General features: G+C 31.9%; 1 protein-coding gene and 1 long non-coding RNA gene across 2 annotated transcripts; both read left to right on the forward strand.

Annotated features, from left to right (window-relative positions):
* Positions 1–3,283: 3,283 nt before the first annotated feature.
* LOC132745644 (uncharacterized) lies at positions 3,284–11,811 on the forward strand (the record flags this gene model as incomplete). Its single annotated transcript, XM_060734593.1, is given in 4 exon segments — positions 3,284–3,396; positions 9,933–10,055; positions 10,550–10,640; positions 11,509–11,811. Coding segments are annotated over 3 exon segments (477 nt in total).
* Positions 11,812–13,409: 1,598 nt separating this feature from the next.
* LOC132745641 (uncharacterized) lies at positions 13,410–16,969 on the forward strand. The gene is made up of 3 exons (XR_009627881.1): positions 13,410–13,495; positions 15,908–16,063; positions 16,526–16,969. It is a non-coding gene; the product is annotated as an uncharacterized LOC132745641 (long non-coding RNA).
* The last annotated feature ends 670 nt before the right edge of the window (positions 16,970–17,639 follow it).

The following is a 17,639-nucleotide window of genomic DNA, read 5'->3' on the forward strand; positions in this document are numbered from 1 at the left end:
AAGCTATCTTTATCATATTTTATATTTTTATCTTTGTTTAAATTACAGAATGATGAGGTATGATTTAGAGTGAAAACCTGTTTGTCTTGGGTTTTATTTATAGACTAGCTGTTACTTTTTTGTAATGGACTTTTTAATATGTTTCTAAAAACAATGAAGTGGGTGTCTGTTTATGGCTTTTTGGCAAGGCTAACAAGGCGTCTTAGTTTTTTGGATAATAGTGTAATTATAAAACTTTTTTGATTATTTTCTATATCTTCACCTGATTGGAAGGGAAAACACCTTGTTCCAGTATTTAATGGTATTAATGGGAGTGTAACTGCTACTTGTTGATATTTTTTACTTATCCCTTCAACCTGAAGGAAGGGAAAACACCTTGTTTCTAGTATATTAATGATATCATGGGAGTGTAATGTTACCAATCGTCTATATTTTCTATATCTTCCACTGAGGAAAGGGGGGAAATGCCTTGTTCCTAGCTATAGGATTGGAGTGTGAATTGTTAATGTTGATAATATTTCTATATCCTCACTGTGCGAAGGGCAAAACACCTTGTTCCAGTATTAAATTTTATAATGGGAGTGTAATGGTTACATGTTGATATTTTCTATATCTTCACTGTGGAATACAAATGTCCTTTGTGATGGAGTGTAAATTATTACTTGTTGATATTTTCTATATCCTCACTGTGGAAAGGGCAAACACCTTGTTCAGTAAATTTAAATTTTATAATGGGAGTGTAAATTGTTACATGTTTGATATTTTCTAAATCTTCACTGTGGAATGAAAATGACCCTTGTGATGGAGTGTAATTAATGTTGATATTTTCTATATCCTCACTGTGGAAGGGCAAACACCCTTGTTTCCTGTATTTTAAATTTTATAATGGGAGTAGTAATGGGTACATATTTTCTATTTTTCTTCACTGAGGAAGGGCAAACACCTTGGATCCAGTATTTAATGGTATAATGGGAGTGTAATGACATGTTGATATTTTCCTATATCTTATTATACCCCCACAAACGAAGTTTAGGGGGGTTATATAGGAGTCAGCTTGTCGGTCCGGTCGGTCCGTCGGTCGGTCCACATCATGGTTTCCGGACAATAACTAGAGTTTGGAATGAGGTATTGTAATCAAACTTGGTATATAGCAACCTTATGTGAAAAGTCCGGTTGGTATTGCATTTGGACCCCCTGGGGTCAAGGTCAAGGTCACCGTTACTAAAAAATAGAAAAAAATGGTTTCCGGACAATAACTAGAGTTAGGAATGAGATATTGTTATCAAACTTGGCGTATATTAGCAAGCTTATATGAAGACCTGGGTTTGTATTGCATTTGGGCCCTCTGGGGTCAAGGTCAAGGTCACTGTTACTAAAAATAGAAAAATGGTTTCCGGACAATAACTTGACTTAGGAAATGACATACTGTAATCAAACTTGGTGTATAGCAAGCTTATATGAAGATCTGGGTTGGTATTGCATTTGGACCCCCTGGGGTCAAGGTCAAGGGTCACCGTTAGGAAAAATAGACAAATGTTTCCGGACAATAACTAGAGTTAGGAATGAGATATTGTAATCTAATTTGGTGTAAAGGAAGCTTATATGAAGACCTGGGTTGGTATTGCATTTGGACCCCCTAGGGTCAAGGTCACCGTTACAGTGTTACTAAAAAATAGAAAAATGGTTTCCGGACAATAACAAGAGTTAGGAATGAGATATTGTTATCAAACTTGGCGTATAGCAAGCCTATATGAAGACTTTAGTTGGTATTGCATTTGGGCCCCCTGGGGTCAAGGTCAAGGTCACCGTTACGAAAAATGGTTTTTGGACAATAACTAGAGTTAGGAATGAGATATTGTAATCTTATTTGGTGTATAGGAAGCTTATATGAAGACCTGGGTTGGTATTGCATTTGGACCCCCTAGGGTCAAGGTCACTGTTACAGTGTTACTAAAATAGAAAAAATGGTTTCCTGACAATAACAAGAGTTTGGAATGAGATGTTGTAATCAAACTTGGTGTATAGCAAGCTTATTTCGAGACCCCAGTTGCGATTACAATTAATTATTTCTTTGTACACAGTTGATAGTTTGTGTTCAAATTTTTCTTCAGACTACTTTTTTTTCAAAAAGTTGTTGGTGGGGGTATTAATCACCTTCAGTGATAGGTCTAGTTTGAGGAAGGGCAAACACCTTGTTCTAGTATATAATGGTATAATGGGAGTGTGATTGTTAGTTGTTGATATTTTCTATATCTTCACTGTGGAAGGGCAAACACCTTGTTCTAGTATAGGTAGGAGTGTGATTATTAGTTGTTGATATTCCCTATATCTTCACATTGGAAAGGTGAACACCAAACCAAGCTTTAATGTCTCTTTAATGTTGTAGGATTCATTGTCAGTAATAATGTATTTATGCATTCTGATTTTGTAGTTAATAGATTCAAGACAGAGTCATTGTATTTTACAAACACATGTTGGTGAGATAAATTTTAAAGAACATAGTTCTAACAGGGTTTTAAAAGTGTTAACTTTAAACATAAAATATTTCATTGTATTTGCTCATAGATAAGACATAAAATATTTTATTGTATTTGCTCATAGATAAAACATAAAATATTTTATTGTATTTGCTCATAGATAAACATAAAATATTTTATTGTATTTGCTCATAGATAAAACATAAAATATTTTATTGTATTTGCTCATAGATAAAACATAAACTATTTTATTGTATTTGCTCATAGATAAAACATAAACTATTTTATTGTATTTGCTCATAGATAAGACATAAAATGTTTTATTGTATTTGCTCATAGATAAGACATAAATATTTTATTGTATTTGCTCATAGATAAAACATGAAATATTTTATTGTATTTGCTCATAGATAAAACATAAAATAATTTATTGTATTTGCTCATAGATAAGACATAAAATGTTATATTGTATTTGCTCATAGATAAGACATAAAACATTTTATTGTATTTGCTCATAGATAAAACATAAAATATTTTATTGTATTTGCTCATAGATAAGACATAAAATGTTTTATTGTATTTGCTCATAGATAAAACATAAAATATTTTATTGTATTTGCTCATAGATAAGACATAAAATATTTTATTGTATTTGCTCATAGATAAAACATAAAATATTTTATTGTATTTGCTCATAGATAAGACATAAAATATTTTATTGTATTTGCTCATAGATAAGACATAAGATATTTTATTGTATTTGCACATAGATAAGACATAAAATATTTTATTGTATTTGCACATAGATAAGACCGTCTTATGAGGAAGCCCATATTTCACGACCAGGTCATGTCCTAATACAAGGTCAGGTTGCCGGGGCAACAACACGACCTCAGATTGACCTTGCTGTCTTCCCATGGTATGTCAGGACAGCATGTTAGCCCCAAAAAAAAGAGAGGAAAAAAAACACTAAATGTTGTGCCCTTGTTGTTCTGCATGTTTGATTGTTAACATGTGTTGTATTTTAATTTTAACATGAATTATAGAACTGAGGTTAACATGAATTATAGAATTGATGCCACATATATCAGCATGAATTGTCCCACAACAACTAGTTTGGTAGGATTGATGCTGATTTAAGAAACTAAATGAATAGAAAACTAAGAATAGAAGTATTTTAGTAACTCTTGGCAAAACATAGATGACTGATTTTCACAATCTGATAACATGTGACCTACAGATTCTAGTCACACTAGCTCATGACCTGCTGGAAATGAAAGTTATTTGTCTTTACCACCAGTGCAGAGCCAGGCCGGCTCGCTCATTTGTGCAGTCTGACCAGGCTCTATACTGTTGGTAGCTCAAGGTTTTATATTTTGATTATGAAATCTACTTGAATTGAACTGTTCCTATATCAAGGTTGGGCAAACTTATAACATGCTCATCAGGTGAAAGGCTTAAGAAACAATGTGCCGGGAAAATATGTATTTTAATGTCATTTCTTGTAATATAACTGAACTTTTTTATTTGATTCTTAGTTGTTAATGGTTAAAATATTATGTATTGATAAGTTTATAAAATAATGAAATATGTGGACAGAAATAATTTTATATAGTTGTATACACAGTGTGATTTAGTAGTTATTTATTGAAACATTTTATAAAGTGAATGTAAATGTTTTACTTTTAATCTTTTGTTATGGCATTGATTTTTCTGGCTTGTATTAGAGATGTAGTAAAATTCACTCTGACATTTTTCCCTCTGACATTTTTTCCTCTCTTTTAGTCTTATTTCACTTGCATACATTTTGCATGTGAACATTTTGACAAAATGTGCATTTTGCCCTGTAATGTTGGTTTAAATGATATATGTAAAGAGTTTGCAATTGTTTTAAGAAGAAAATGCTGGTATAGATTCAAGGAAAGCAGTTTGGTATCTGCACTGGTGGTTAAGATTCCAGGACAACATGTTTCGTTTCTGCCCTACATTACATTTATAAGGGGTTTACCAATGTATCTATGGAAGTATTACATTTAGAAGGGGTTTACCAATTTATCTATGGAAGTGTTACATTTATAAGGGGTTTAGTAATGTATCTATGGAAGTGTTACATATATAAGGGGTTGAGTAATGTATCTATGGAAATATTACATTTATAAGGGGTTTAGTAATGTATCTATGGAAGTATTACATTCAGAAGGGGTTTACCGATATATCTATGGAAGTGTTACATATATAAGGGGTTTAGTAATGTATCTATGGAAATATTACATTTATAAGGGGTTTACCAATTTATCTATGGAAGTGTTACATTTATTAGGGGTTTAGTAATGTATCTATTGAAGTATTACATTCAGAAGGGGTTTACCAATGTTTCTATGGAAGTGTTACATATATAAGGGGTTTAGTAATGTATATATGGAAATATCACATTTTAAGGGGTTGACCAATGTATATAATTATGGAAGTATTACATTTATAAGGGGTTTACCAATGTATATATGGAAGTATTACATTTATAAGGGATTTATCATTGTATCTATGGAAGTATTACATTTATAAGATGTTTACCAATGTATCTATGGAAGTATTACATTTATAAGGGGTTTACCAATGTATATATGGAAGTATTACATTTATAAGGGGTTTACCAATGTATCTATGGAAGTATAACATTTATAAGGGGTTTACCAATGTATATATGGAAGTATTACATTTATAAGGGGTTTACCAATGTATATATGGAAGTATTACATTTATAAGGGGTTTACCAATGTATCTATGGAAATATTACATTTATAAGGGGTTTACCAATGTATCTATGGAATTATTACATTTATAAGGCATTTATCAATGTATCTATGGAAGGAGTACATATATTACATGTTTATAAGTGTATCTATGGAAGTATTACATTTATAATATATTTATAAGTGTATCTATGGAAGTATTACATTTATAACATGTTTATAAGTGTATCTATGGAAGGAGTGTACTTACAAAAGGTTTATCAGTGTATCTTTGGAAATATATTACTTACAATAAATTTATTGGTGTATATTTGGAAGGATTGTATTGACATTTTTCTGTATTTAAAAATAAAGTATTATGGAAGTATTGTAAATATATGTACATTGAAATTTTATATTTATGAGTGTTAGATATAAATACATACTTTCAATACATACAATCTTGTACATGGGAATGTGATAAAACATGAAAACTTTCATCACTCTTGCATGTAGTTTAGTGAAATACCATATTGGTTCTAAAAGTGCTCAGAAACAGATTCCGTCCTTTATTTAACCATTATCCTGCTGGATTCTGAGGTAATTAACCTTTGTCACCGGGTATAGAACCTTTTTTGGCATATCTGTGCAAATTGACCAGGCTTTATACTTTTAGTAGTTTGATAATGAATTCCCTCAAACTTCAAATAGACTTTACAGATTCAGAAAAAAGCTAATCCAGTACACAAGTTCACCAGGTTAATGGATAAAATAACCAAAATATTGGGAATTTGACTTGAATGGGCTGGTCCAGCTTCAATTTTTGAACCATTATCAGTTTTTTGAACAATTAATTTGCAAGCTGGTCGCCCGTACTGTAGAGCCTGGTTGGAATGGATGTAACAGAGCCAGTAACAGGGTTTTATAATCTATGACTTGGGGGGGGGGGGGGGGGGGTAGGCATTTGTTATGAAATGTGACCAGGGGGCACTTTGTAGAACCAATATAGTGATTTTTGTACTGTGTTAACTTGCATGGTTATTGTAATCTCTATTCAGCCCCGCGGCGTGCCCCTTCCTATCTAGACTGGGAATTTTCTGGCAGACACCGTACCTCTCAGATACCTTCACCGTGTAAACCAGTTGGCTATGTAAATGTTCCAGACGGGCATGATTATAGTCAATATGAATGGTGAGTAAATCGCAGACCGGAGATAATGGGAACACACTGACCAGTTGTTTTTATCAGAACATTTGACAGTGCAGGGGAAAAAACTTTTTTATAGTAAAAAAAAGTATTCAAAAAAAGTATTCTTCAATGACTTCTTTGGGATATCCTAACTCAAATTGTTTGGATGTTTTGGTAGAAGGGGGTGGGGGGGGGGGGGAGTGTCCATCATTTTCATGATTTATTATTTTTAAAATTTAATGATTTTCCAAATATTAAATGGATCAATACATTTTGTTTACAGTGTAACTTCTGAATTCCGGAAGTTCTAAAATCGGGAAACTTCTGAAATCCAAACATTTTTCAGGGTCCCAAAATTCTTTTGTTTTCTATGTAATGAATACTTCTGAATTCCAGAACTTCTAAATTCTGAATTCCGAACGATTTTCTTGTTAAATTTTGGTTATATCAATTCAAATTTACTTCCAAAATCCATAGAATCACAACCCCTGTCAACCAATTGTCAAACACTTGATTACATTGTGAATATTAAAAATGAGAAGTATAACATGGTGAAAAATAAAAATTACAGGTAAATAGCTGGTACAACATGAAATTTACTAAATAATTATACATTATGCTTTTGTTTAAACAAATTCAGTTATAGGTGATAAAGAAATTTAATATGCATATTAAGTTATAAACTTTTTAAAAGTCATATAATTTTGCCATTTTATAAATATATTTAGTTTCATATTTTTTTCACCATGTCTTACATAAACAATTGATGTTTAATGTTTCTACTTTTTCTTTCTACTATGTCTCAGATAATTCCAAACTTCTGAATTCCGGAAACTTCCAAATTTCGAACTTTTTGGCTAGTCCCACAGGTGTTCGGCTTTCCGAAGTTACACTGTATATTTTAACATAGAGTTAACTCGGGGCTATACGTATATAGGAAAGTGAAAATAGAAGAAGAAAAAAAACAACAACTGCAAACTGGTTTATATAGTGATTCTGTTGCTATGACAACTGGAATGTATCCAATGAATGATTGTTTTCATCTTGAATGACTTCTTTATGTACATGATTATTATCATTGAACTTCATCTTGTAAAACACTGAAAACTTCCACCTCTCCTATGCATGACTCTGGCTAGTTAGTGTTCTAACTAAAACAGTTATCTCTCTAATGAAAAAACAACTTAGGTGCAGAATATGGGTTGGTCATATATGGTTGGTCATAATTATGATCAGTGTCCTATATGGGCTGTCATATATGGTTGGTGTCATATATGGTTGGTCATCAATAATCAGTGTCATAATCAGTGTCATATATGATTGGTCAACTATAATCAGTGTCTTATTTGGTTGGTCATATATGATCATTGTCATACATTCACAGTCATATATGATCAGCCATATTTTGTCAACCATATATCTACACTGAGGGAAATATTATGACTGATGGTTTCTTAGAGAGTTTTACTTTGATTTAACATAGTACAACAAACAGTCAAAGCGAGCCCGACGACCGGCCATGCCAGATTCAGGATTACATACCAGTTGTTATACAACGTGGGACAAATAATAAAGTCAAATTTGGTTCTGTAAAACACAACTTTGAGTAAAGACATAAATAGGTCAGATTGTTTAGAACAAATGGATTGGTAAGTTTGAAAATAAACGTTCAAAATGAAAAAAAAAATAATCCTGTTTTACAAAAAAAAAAAAAAAAAAAAAAAGTTTGTTTCTGTTTAGTTGTTCTAGTTGTTGTTTAATATTTGTGATGTTGTGATAATTACAGTGCATGCTAGAATGTTTAATCCTAAAAAAAAACCAATTGATTTATTAAATTTGTTCAGTGATTTCCATTCTTTAAAGTAATAACTTTACCATAGTTTGTCTCTTCTGATTTTATATAAATTTCTAATAAGCATTTATTAGTCCCCTACCGGTTTAACCGGAGGGGACTTTAGGTTTACCCTCCGTCCGTCTGTCCGTCTGTCTGTCTGTCTGTCCGTCTGTCCGTCTGTCTGTCTGTCAGTCTGTCAGTCCGTCAGTCCGTCCGTCCACAAAACTGGATCCCGCGATAACGCAAAAAGTACTGAAAATATTTTTATGAAACTTGATATATGGATAGATGGCAGTATGGAGATTATGCACGTCTTTTTTTTTTCTTCCTATGTTGAAAATTCTGGTTGCTATGGCAACAAATAGTCTGAAAATATGGCAAATTTAACACATAAACTGGATCCAGTGATAACTCAAAAAGTACTGAAAAATTTTTTATGAAACTTGAAATATGGGTAGATGGCAGTCTGGAGATTATGCACATCTTTTTTCTTTTCTTCCTATGTTGAAAATTCTGGTTTGCTATGGCAACAAATAGCCTGAATTTCAAGATTTTCTGATTTAAATTTTTCAGCTTTTTCACTATATGTTCTTTATTTCTTAAGGTGTTTACTTCAAACTTTAAATATAAGTTTCTGGTCATCAACCACATCATATGTGACAAGTTTATAACTCTAGCACAAAAAAATATCAGTATTACCTCCCTTGAACTTAGAGATTTTTTAGGGAAAAAAATGTTGTCTTTTTTTAAATAACTTCTTTTATTTCCTAATGTATCTACTTCAAACTTCATATATATGTTTCTTATTATCACTCCGACATTTTTGAGAAGGTTAAATACTCTAGCAAGACTATTTCCAGAATTATGTCCCCCTTGAACTTAGATTTTTTTCGAGAAACTGGTATTTTCACTCCAACTTCTTCATTCCTTATAGGATTTACTTTAAAATCCCACATCGTAATAATATGACAAGGTTGTATAACATAATTTCCTTACTAAGCATGGAAACTTAACACATTACTGTGATATAGACAAACTTATTTTATTATGTTTTGTGGTTGATATTTTCAAATACAGACTTCATCCTCAAATTCATTATAAATGGCAATACACAGGAGTGTATGACAATTAAAGAACTTTTTGAGGGACCGGTAGGGGACTACTGTATTGCCCGCAATACTATCAAATGCTTGTTTAACTAAGATCAAAAAAGTCATGATTATCTAACAGCTTTAGATATAAATATCAGATATAGAAACAACAAAGTAAATGAGATTTGTATGACACTGTTGATTATCATTTTATAAATGCAGCTGAATCTCCAGAAATTTAAATCAATGCAGCGCAATGCCTAGACATTTAAACTAATGTAAGATTGAATAAAACTGAAGCAGTATTAAGTGCCGTCATTGGTTGTGGAAGTAAATCTTTAATTTGAACAATTTGTATTAACTTTTTGTTTGAATAATTGTATTTGCATTCAACAAAGTGGTTAACATGACAGACTTTGAAATTTCTTGCCCATCACCATTGACGGTATTAAATCTGCCAGGGACTTGGAGTCCATTCATATGAGGAATCTTATGATCTGGCTTGCTGATGTAAAATTGATGGTCCAACTTGGTCTGTGTTGAAGACAAAATGTAATTTGATGTTAGATGCTCTAGTTTAAGATCAAGTTATAATAGATATATTGTATTATAGGTACGTAGGTCCTTTAGCACGTGATCAAGCTGGTGAAAGGATGAAAAAATTGCCTGATGGTACATACTTAGTTAGAGATAGTGAAAACCCCCAGCGTAAAGGCAATCCTGCTCTCAGTATAAAGTAAGTATTGATTAGCTAAAATTTGATTGGTTCTTAAGTTGGGATAAGTGCTATATTGTGTTAAAGTGACCAATGAAAAAGAAGCTAGCATAATTTGGCACACATTTCCCACAATAACCACTTGCATGGGCAAATGAGAGCACAATCAGATATATTTGGGTGGTGCTCTAACTTTTGATGAAGAAGAAGTAGTCCAAGGTTACCAGACCGATCAAAAATGTTTTTAAATCTGTCCGTACTCTGATGATGTACAGGTTAGCCAGTCTTTAAACAGGATGACCTGTCTGTATAGATAGGCAAGCTATTTTATCATGGATGATTTTCAAATATTTAAAATGTAAAATAAACCATTCTTAAAAAACACTTTAAATTGTAGTTGTAATACCCAATTCTATATAGGAAAAATGATTTCTACATTTATTTAGTCCTATATGTTACATTAAAGGACTATTTGTTGAATATATTAACATATTTTTTTACATTTCTCCCTTCAGGTTTTCAGGAACAGTTCGACACATAAAGATAGAAAAGAATTCAGAGAATATGTATTATATGGCTGACACCAGGTTCTTTCATTCATTGCCAGTAAGTGTAACATTTTGCTTCAGTCAGTGTAACATTCATTACATGTCATTGTAACATTCATTCCATGTCAGTGTAACATTCATTATATGTCAGTGTAACATTCATTACATGTCAGTGTAACATTCATTACATGTCAGTGTAACATTCATTACATGTCAGTGTAACATTCATTACATGTCAGGGTAACATTCATATCATGTATGTGTAACATTCATTTTATGTCAGTGTAACATTCATTACATGTCAGTGTAATATTCAATACATGTCAGTGTAACATTCATATCATGTATGTGTAACATTCATTTTATGTCAGTGTAACATTCATTACATGTCAGTGTAACATTCATTACATGTCAGTGTAACATTCATTCCATGTATGTGTAACATTCATTACTTGTTAGTGTAACATTCATTACATGTCAGTGTAACATTCATTACATGTCAGTGTAACATTCATTCCATGTATGTGTAACATTCATTACTTGTTAGTGTAACATTCATTACATGTCATTGTAACATTCATTACATGTCCGTGTAACATTCATTCCTTGTCAGTGTAATATTTACATTCTTTAGCAGTCTGATACACTTAAATTATACAACATGTAATGGGTTTTGGAAATATCAGTAATGGTTTTTGTACTGTTCTGTTTTCTTTGTCTCTTGTTGACAACTCTAGCTTTGTCAAAATATTATATTAGTTAGAGATTTCATACTTTGACATGCTATCGTTATATAAGATAAAGCCACTGTTACTTGGCCGTTACATAATTGTATAAGCTAGAACATCTTAACATTGTTATAGCATCAAACAATATAAAACAATATTGAAGAGTTGAATTCAAATTTTTTGTTGTAAATGTTTCAGGAGTTAATAGAGTTTTACCAGAGAAGAATTCATTATCAGACAGTTTTCCTGAAGTTCAGACTAATCTTCTATATCCATATAAATCTGTCGCTTCCAAATCCACAAGGTAAGCTATCTGGCTGTATAAAATCTATTGCTTACTATAGTGAAGGTAGGAGTGTCTTTTGGCTTCAAACCACTTGCCTTCACCTTTATTGGTTTAATCCCACTAGGAACTTTGCATTCTTAAATGTGAGGAATAAATCAGGCTATCTTAAAAACATCACTGGTTTCTACTCAAGTGCCTGCTTGTGCCTGAAATAAAGCATGGTGGGAACACTAAGGACTGAACACTAAGGACTTCCTTCAGCAGAAAAGCTGACCTCAACATTGTCTGTTTGACTGTTAAGTATAAGTCAAAAAGGTGATAATTTTATAAATCTGTGTGTAATTCTCACAGAGTTCCAACAGTTTACTTATTTAAATAACTGACATGTTTTCTTTGTGCTAGTGCATGTTTATTTTATTTTTGTTTATTAGTTTGTGTGTTATTAACATGTTACACTTGCTGCTAGTGCATGGTCAAAATTATTATGTTACTTGTTTTCACTGCAATAATACCATTTACATTTTTCTTTAAATTATATACATTTAATATGAAATACATGATGTCACCAACTAATTATACTTAAAAGAGACTTTTTTACTGACCTTAATGTCTGTGTTACTGACCTAAATGTCTGTGTTACTGACCTTAATGTCTGTGTTACTGGCCTAAATGTCTGTGTTACTGACCTTAATGTCTGTGTTACTGGCCTAAATGTCTGTGTTACTGACCTAAATGTCTATGTTACTGGCCTAAATGTCTGTGTTACTGGCCTAAATGTCTGTGTTACTGGCCTAAATGTCTGTGTTACTGGCCTAAATGTCTGTGTTACTACCTTGAATATCTGTGTTACTGACCTAAATGACAGTGTTTACTGGCCTAAATGTCTGTGTTACTGGCCTAAATGTCTGTGTTACTGGCCTAAATATATATGTTACTTACCTAAATGACTTTTTTACTGACCTTAATGTCTGTGTTACTGACCTAAATGTCTGTGTTACTACCTTGAATATCTGTGTTACTGACCTAAATGACAGTGTTACTTGCCCTAATGTCTGTGTTACTGACCTAAAAATCTGTGTTACTGACTTAAATGTCTATGTTAATGGCCTAAATGTCTATGTTACTGACCTTAATGTCTGTGTTACTGGCCTAAATGTCTGTGTTACTGACCAAATGACAGTGTTACTTGCCCTAATGTCTGTGCTACTGACCTAAAAATCTGTGTTACTGACTTAAATGTCTATGTTTATGGCCTAAATGTCTATGTTACTGACCTTAATGTCTGTGTTACTGACCCTAATGTCTGTGTTACTGCCCTAAATGTCTGTGTTACTGCCCTAAATGTCTGTGTTACTGCCCTAAATGTCTGTGTTACTGCCCTAAATGTCTGTGTTACTGCCCTAAATGTCTGTGTTACTGGCTATCAAGTTACCTTGACTATCAAGGTCAAATTATCGAAATTTGCAGAAAGTGTTTTTACTTTATTATTTACTTAGAGATTTGATTCATTCTTGGACGAAAGAGCATTTATGGCAAAACTGACATGATGATAAATTCAAATGTGACTTTGACCTTTGACTTACCTTGACTGTCAAGATCAAATCTGAAATTTTTAATTTAATTTGTTTTAAAAAAAAAAAATGTTTTTGTAGTATAATATTCTTCCTTTGATGTGTTTGACTTTAGAAACTAGAAATTGTGTGTGGTCCCTGCTAGGCAGTTGCTTTTGTTATATTATGCATGCTACTGTAGATGTGTTATTATTTTTTTATCCCATATAACCCATACTAGTCAGCTAACTGTTCTATTTTTAGCTAACTGTTCTATTTTTAGCCACCAATGGCATAACATCACCACTCAGAGTTGCACTCCCACCAAAGCCTGAGAATTCTACTGCGGGTATGCACTTACTTCAGTTCTATAATTTGATATTTATTATTTATTTATTGTTATTTTTTTTCATTCTTTAAATATTAAGCCACTCTGAGCACAATGTTCTGAAAAAAGAATTGTTCAGTTTTGTTTCTTGTTGAAATGTTTAATCATAAAACTGACCCTTTGCTCTAGCATTTGAAAGAGAATTCATTTTATTTTGCTTTTTTATGCCTAAAGGAAAGTTTTATGTTATATATCTGGTCATCAGAATGTCTGTGTTTCTATTAGTAATTATTTAATACTTATTGTATATGATATTGATTTTTGCACACATGTACATCATAGTACCGGTAACATAGAAAATGTTAAAAGTTTGTTAAAGGTATGCAAACTTCAGTCATAAATCTTTCATATATACAGTTTTAACTTTCATATATACACCTGAAAAAAAGGTAAGCACATCCGGCAATTTGCCTCAATTTTGACATGACCACAACTGAAATTTTAGATTTTATTTGGGCCATTGTACAAACCACCTGTAGTCAACCTGTAAACTGGAACAAGCTATGCACCAGGAATGTCAAAATTTACCTCAAAATCACACAGCTACCTGGTAGTATGAGGAAAAGGGTTAAGGCTGTCATCCTGGCAAGTGGTGGTTACGCATGTTATTAAAAATTTGGCTACATAATGTCATTTTAGGTTATGTAATCGGCAACATTTACCAAAAATATCCACCAGTAAATGTTTTGTAAATGCTCCAAAGCCATACTTATAATCACTTACATTTTTGGTAAAAAACAACACATTTGCTAATGCTTCAATAAATTGGTTAAGAAATAACTAAATTCTTAAATTTACTGGTTTATGATTACTAAATTGGTATTGCTACTTATGTAATCATATAACTATTTCTTAAATCATGACAGTGCTTTCAATCACAACCAATTTTAGATTTTTCCAGGGTGTGCTTAACTTATTTCCAGGTGTATTTCTTGGATGTCTTCAGTTTGCAGTATGTGTGTTGTCTTGCTAAAGCTAGATATCTTTAAGAAAAACAAAAATCAAAATTTGTATTATTTCTGACAATACAAGAAAATACATTATTTTTAGTTTGACTCTTTGAGGAATAATTGGGCAAATCCTACTAATTCAGGTGATGGTGTAAGCATTGATGTAACACTAGACAAAGTTTTCATTTTTGACAGAAATTATGGCTCTTTGTGAATTACCGGTTAAAGTTTTGCATGAAGCAGGAATCTTCAAAACAACTTTGGCTTGAATAATAAAAATTGCCTTTTGTGGTAATTGAGCCAGTCAGATTACCTCTCAATGGAATTTTTTACTTTTTATAAAAAACAAGAAGTAAATATATTGTGTATTCATCTGTCAGACTGTGGGTCAAAATTTAAAATAAACCTTGTATAATGAAGCCTTATTAATTCTTTATATTTATCAGGTTTTGAATTGTACCAGGAACATTAAATTATTATGTTAGGGAGTTATGTAGAAGGTATATGGTAAAAAAGATAGAAAAAAAGCACAACAGGAGGACTAAGTCAACAGAATAAGTCAACTTTTATAACGTAAATGTGACCTATTACATTTTTGTCTCAGTTTTAATTAGAAACAAGAACTTTGTGACAATTATTATAAGGTGATATAAATTTGAGACAAATATTATTTTTTACAGGTCAGCATATATTGAGTTATTATTGTTTGCAGGTCAGCGTATAATGAGTTATTGTTTACAGGTCTGCGTATAATGAGTTATTGTTTACAGGTCACCGTATATCGAGTTATTATTGTTTACAGGTCACCGTATATCGAGTTATTGTTTACAGGTCGGCATATATTGTGTAATTGGTTACAGGTCAGCATATATTGAGTTATTATTGTTTACAGGTCAGCATATATTGAGTTATTATTGTTTACAGGTCGGCGTATATTGTATTATTGGTAACAAGTCAGCGTATATTGAGTTATTATTGTTTACAGGTCAGCATATATCGAGTTATTATTGTTTACAGGTCAGCATATATTGAGTTATTATTGTTTACAGGTCGGCGTATATTGTATTATTGGTAACAAGTCAGCATATATTGAGTTATTATTGTTTACAGGTCAGCATATATCAAGTTATTATTGTTTACAGGTCAGCGTATATTGAGTTATTATTGTTTACAGGTCGGCGTATATTGTATTATTGGTAACAAGTCAGCGTATATTGAGTTATTATTGTTTACAGGTCAGCATATATTGAGTTATTGTTTACAGGTCGGTGTATATTGTGTTATAATTTTTTTGTTTACAGATCAGCATATATTGAGTTATTATTGTTTACAGGTCAGCATATATTGAGTTATTGTTTACAGGTCGGCATATATTGTGTTATTGTTTACAGGTCAGCATATATTGAGTTATTTTTGTTTACAGGTCAGCGTATAATGAGTTATGCGACAGCTGTATATGACTACGCAGCGACGGCAACAAACACAGATCAACTTGAAGGCCGGAGACCGTATAGCGGTGCTCAGTAAAACAGGAAGTGATAAGGGATGGTGGAAAGGAGAACACCTGGCCACGCATAAAGTACTTTTTCTTTTCTTTTTACTGTTATAAAATTATTTTGTGATATAAATATTTAATGTTAAATTGTGAACATGTAACACACTTGTCACTTTCAGTGCTCCTTTGAAGTTGACTCAGGAGTGTAAGATTTTTGAATTTTATGTTCTAAGGCTTTTTTGATCTCATTTGAGATGCTTTAAGTTATTACACGAAAGTTTACCATTCAGTGTATCATTTAACTGTGACCTTGAAATACTCCTGCAGTTATATAGAATCATATAGAAATTAGATCTTACCAAGCAGTAGTATAGGTAAACAATCTCAGCCAATCATGGCCATCTTCTATCATAACAATAGAATATAAGTAGTGTATAAGGCCAGTAAGTGCTGTGATGTATTACATCTTTCTAATCCTTATCTATATAATGTTTAGGTCGGCTATTTCCCATTTGCCTATTTCTAATCATTATCTATCTTGTTTAGGTCGGCTATTTCCCATTTGCCTATGTGAGAGAAGAGGATGAAGAATGAAGCAACCCACCTTGATAACTCAAGTCCCTTGACAAAAACATGGAATACTTCAGAGATGATTTACCAAGTGTTATAACATTCAGAGATAATTCATTAAGTGATATAACATGACTACTTCAGAGATGGATTATCACATGTTATAACATGAATACTTTACCAAGTGTTATAACATGACTTTATCCAATTTTGCGGCCATACATTAAACTTTTATTATTCATGATAAATGTAGAACATTGTTTGACAAAGTGACTCACTAAACTCTCTGTCAATATCAACTTCATACTTGAACAAGTTTTATTATATAAATATCCAGCAGTTATATGGCTGTACACATAGATCAAAGTTTTTTATGAAAACAATGTTGCATATACTACAGTCACTACAGACAGATATTATCATAAGTATATATACTGTGCTTTCTTCATACAGTGACAAATTTTGCCTTTATAAAATATTTTTTCATTTGAAAGAGTAGCATGTTAAATAAGCTTCCACTTCAAACAAGGTGTATAGTTGTATGGACTAAGGGTTTGATTGGATTTATTATTATTATCATGTTAAAATAATAGAGATATAGAAAGAAAGTAGAGTGATTGTTTGCTTATTTAATATAAATGACACAGATAAGAAGCTAATCTGGGTTTTGTTTTGAAAATGAAGTCTGTTATGTGAATACCTCAGTTGTTTTTTCAGCTTATTCCATTTTGGCATTCTTTATTAACCCGTAACCAGCTGAATGTCTTAAATGGACTTGTCCATCTTTGAATTAGGAACAGTTCATTTAATGTGTTTAAGAGATTTCAGAATAAAAATATATAAAATCAGGGGGTTTTTTCCAGGATTTTGGGAACATGACCCATACCCATGGAATTGGTAATTTCAGCAATGTTTTGTTAAAAAAATGGGGGAAAATGCACAACTTAAATTTTGCAATCATTAATGAATGTAAAGAATCACTGTGTAGGATGACATCTTCAAATATTTAATCACCTTCACAGTGAAGAAGCCCTTATTTTCAAAGATTTTAGAATTTCTTATTCAATATTTCTGTTTTGTAACTTCAAAG

The sequence above is a fragment of the Ruditapes philippinarum genome, unplaced genomic scaffold, assembly GCF_026571515.1.
Source record: "Ruditapes philippinarum isolate M1 unplaced genomic scaffold, ASM2657151v2 ctg5493_1_1_1_1, whole genome shotgun sequence".
NCBI classification, from domain to species: domain Eukaryota; kingdom Metazoa; phylum Mollusca; class Bivalvia; order Venerida; family Veneridae; genus Ruditapes; species Ruditapes philippinarum.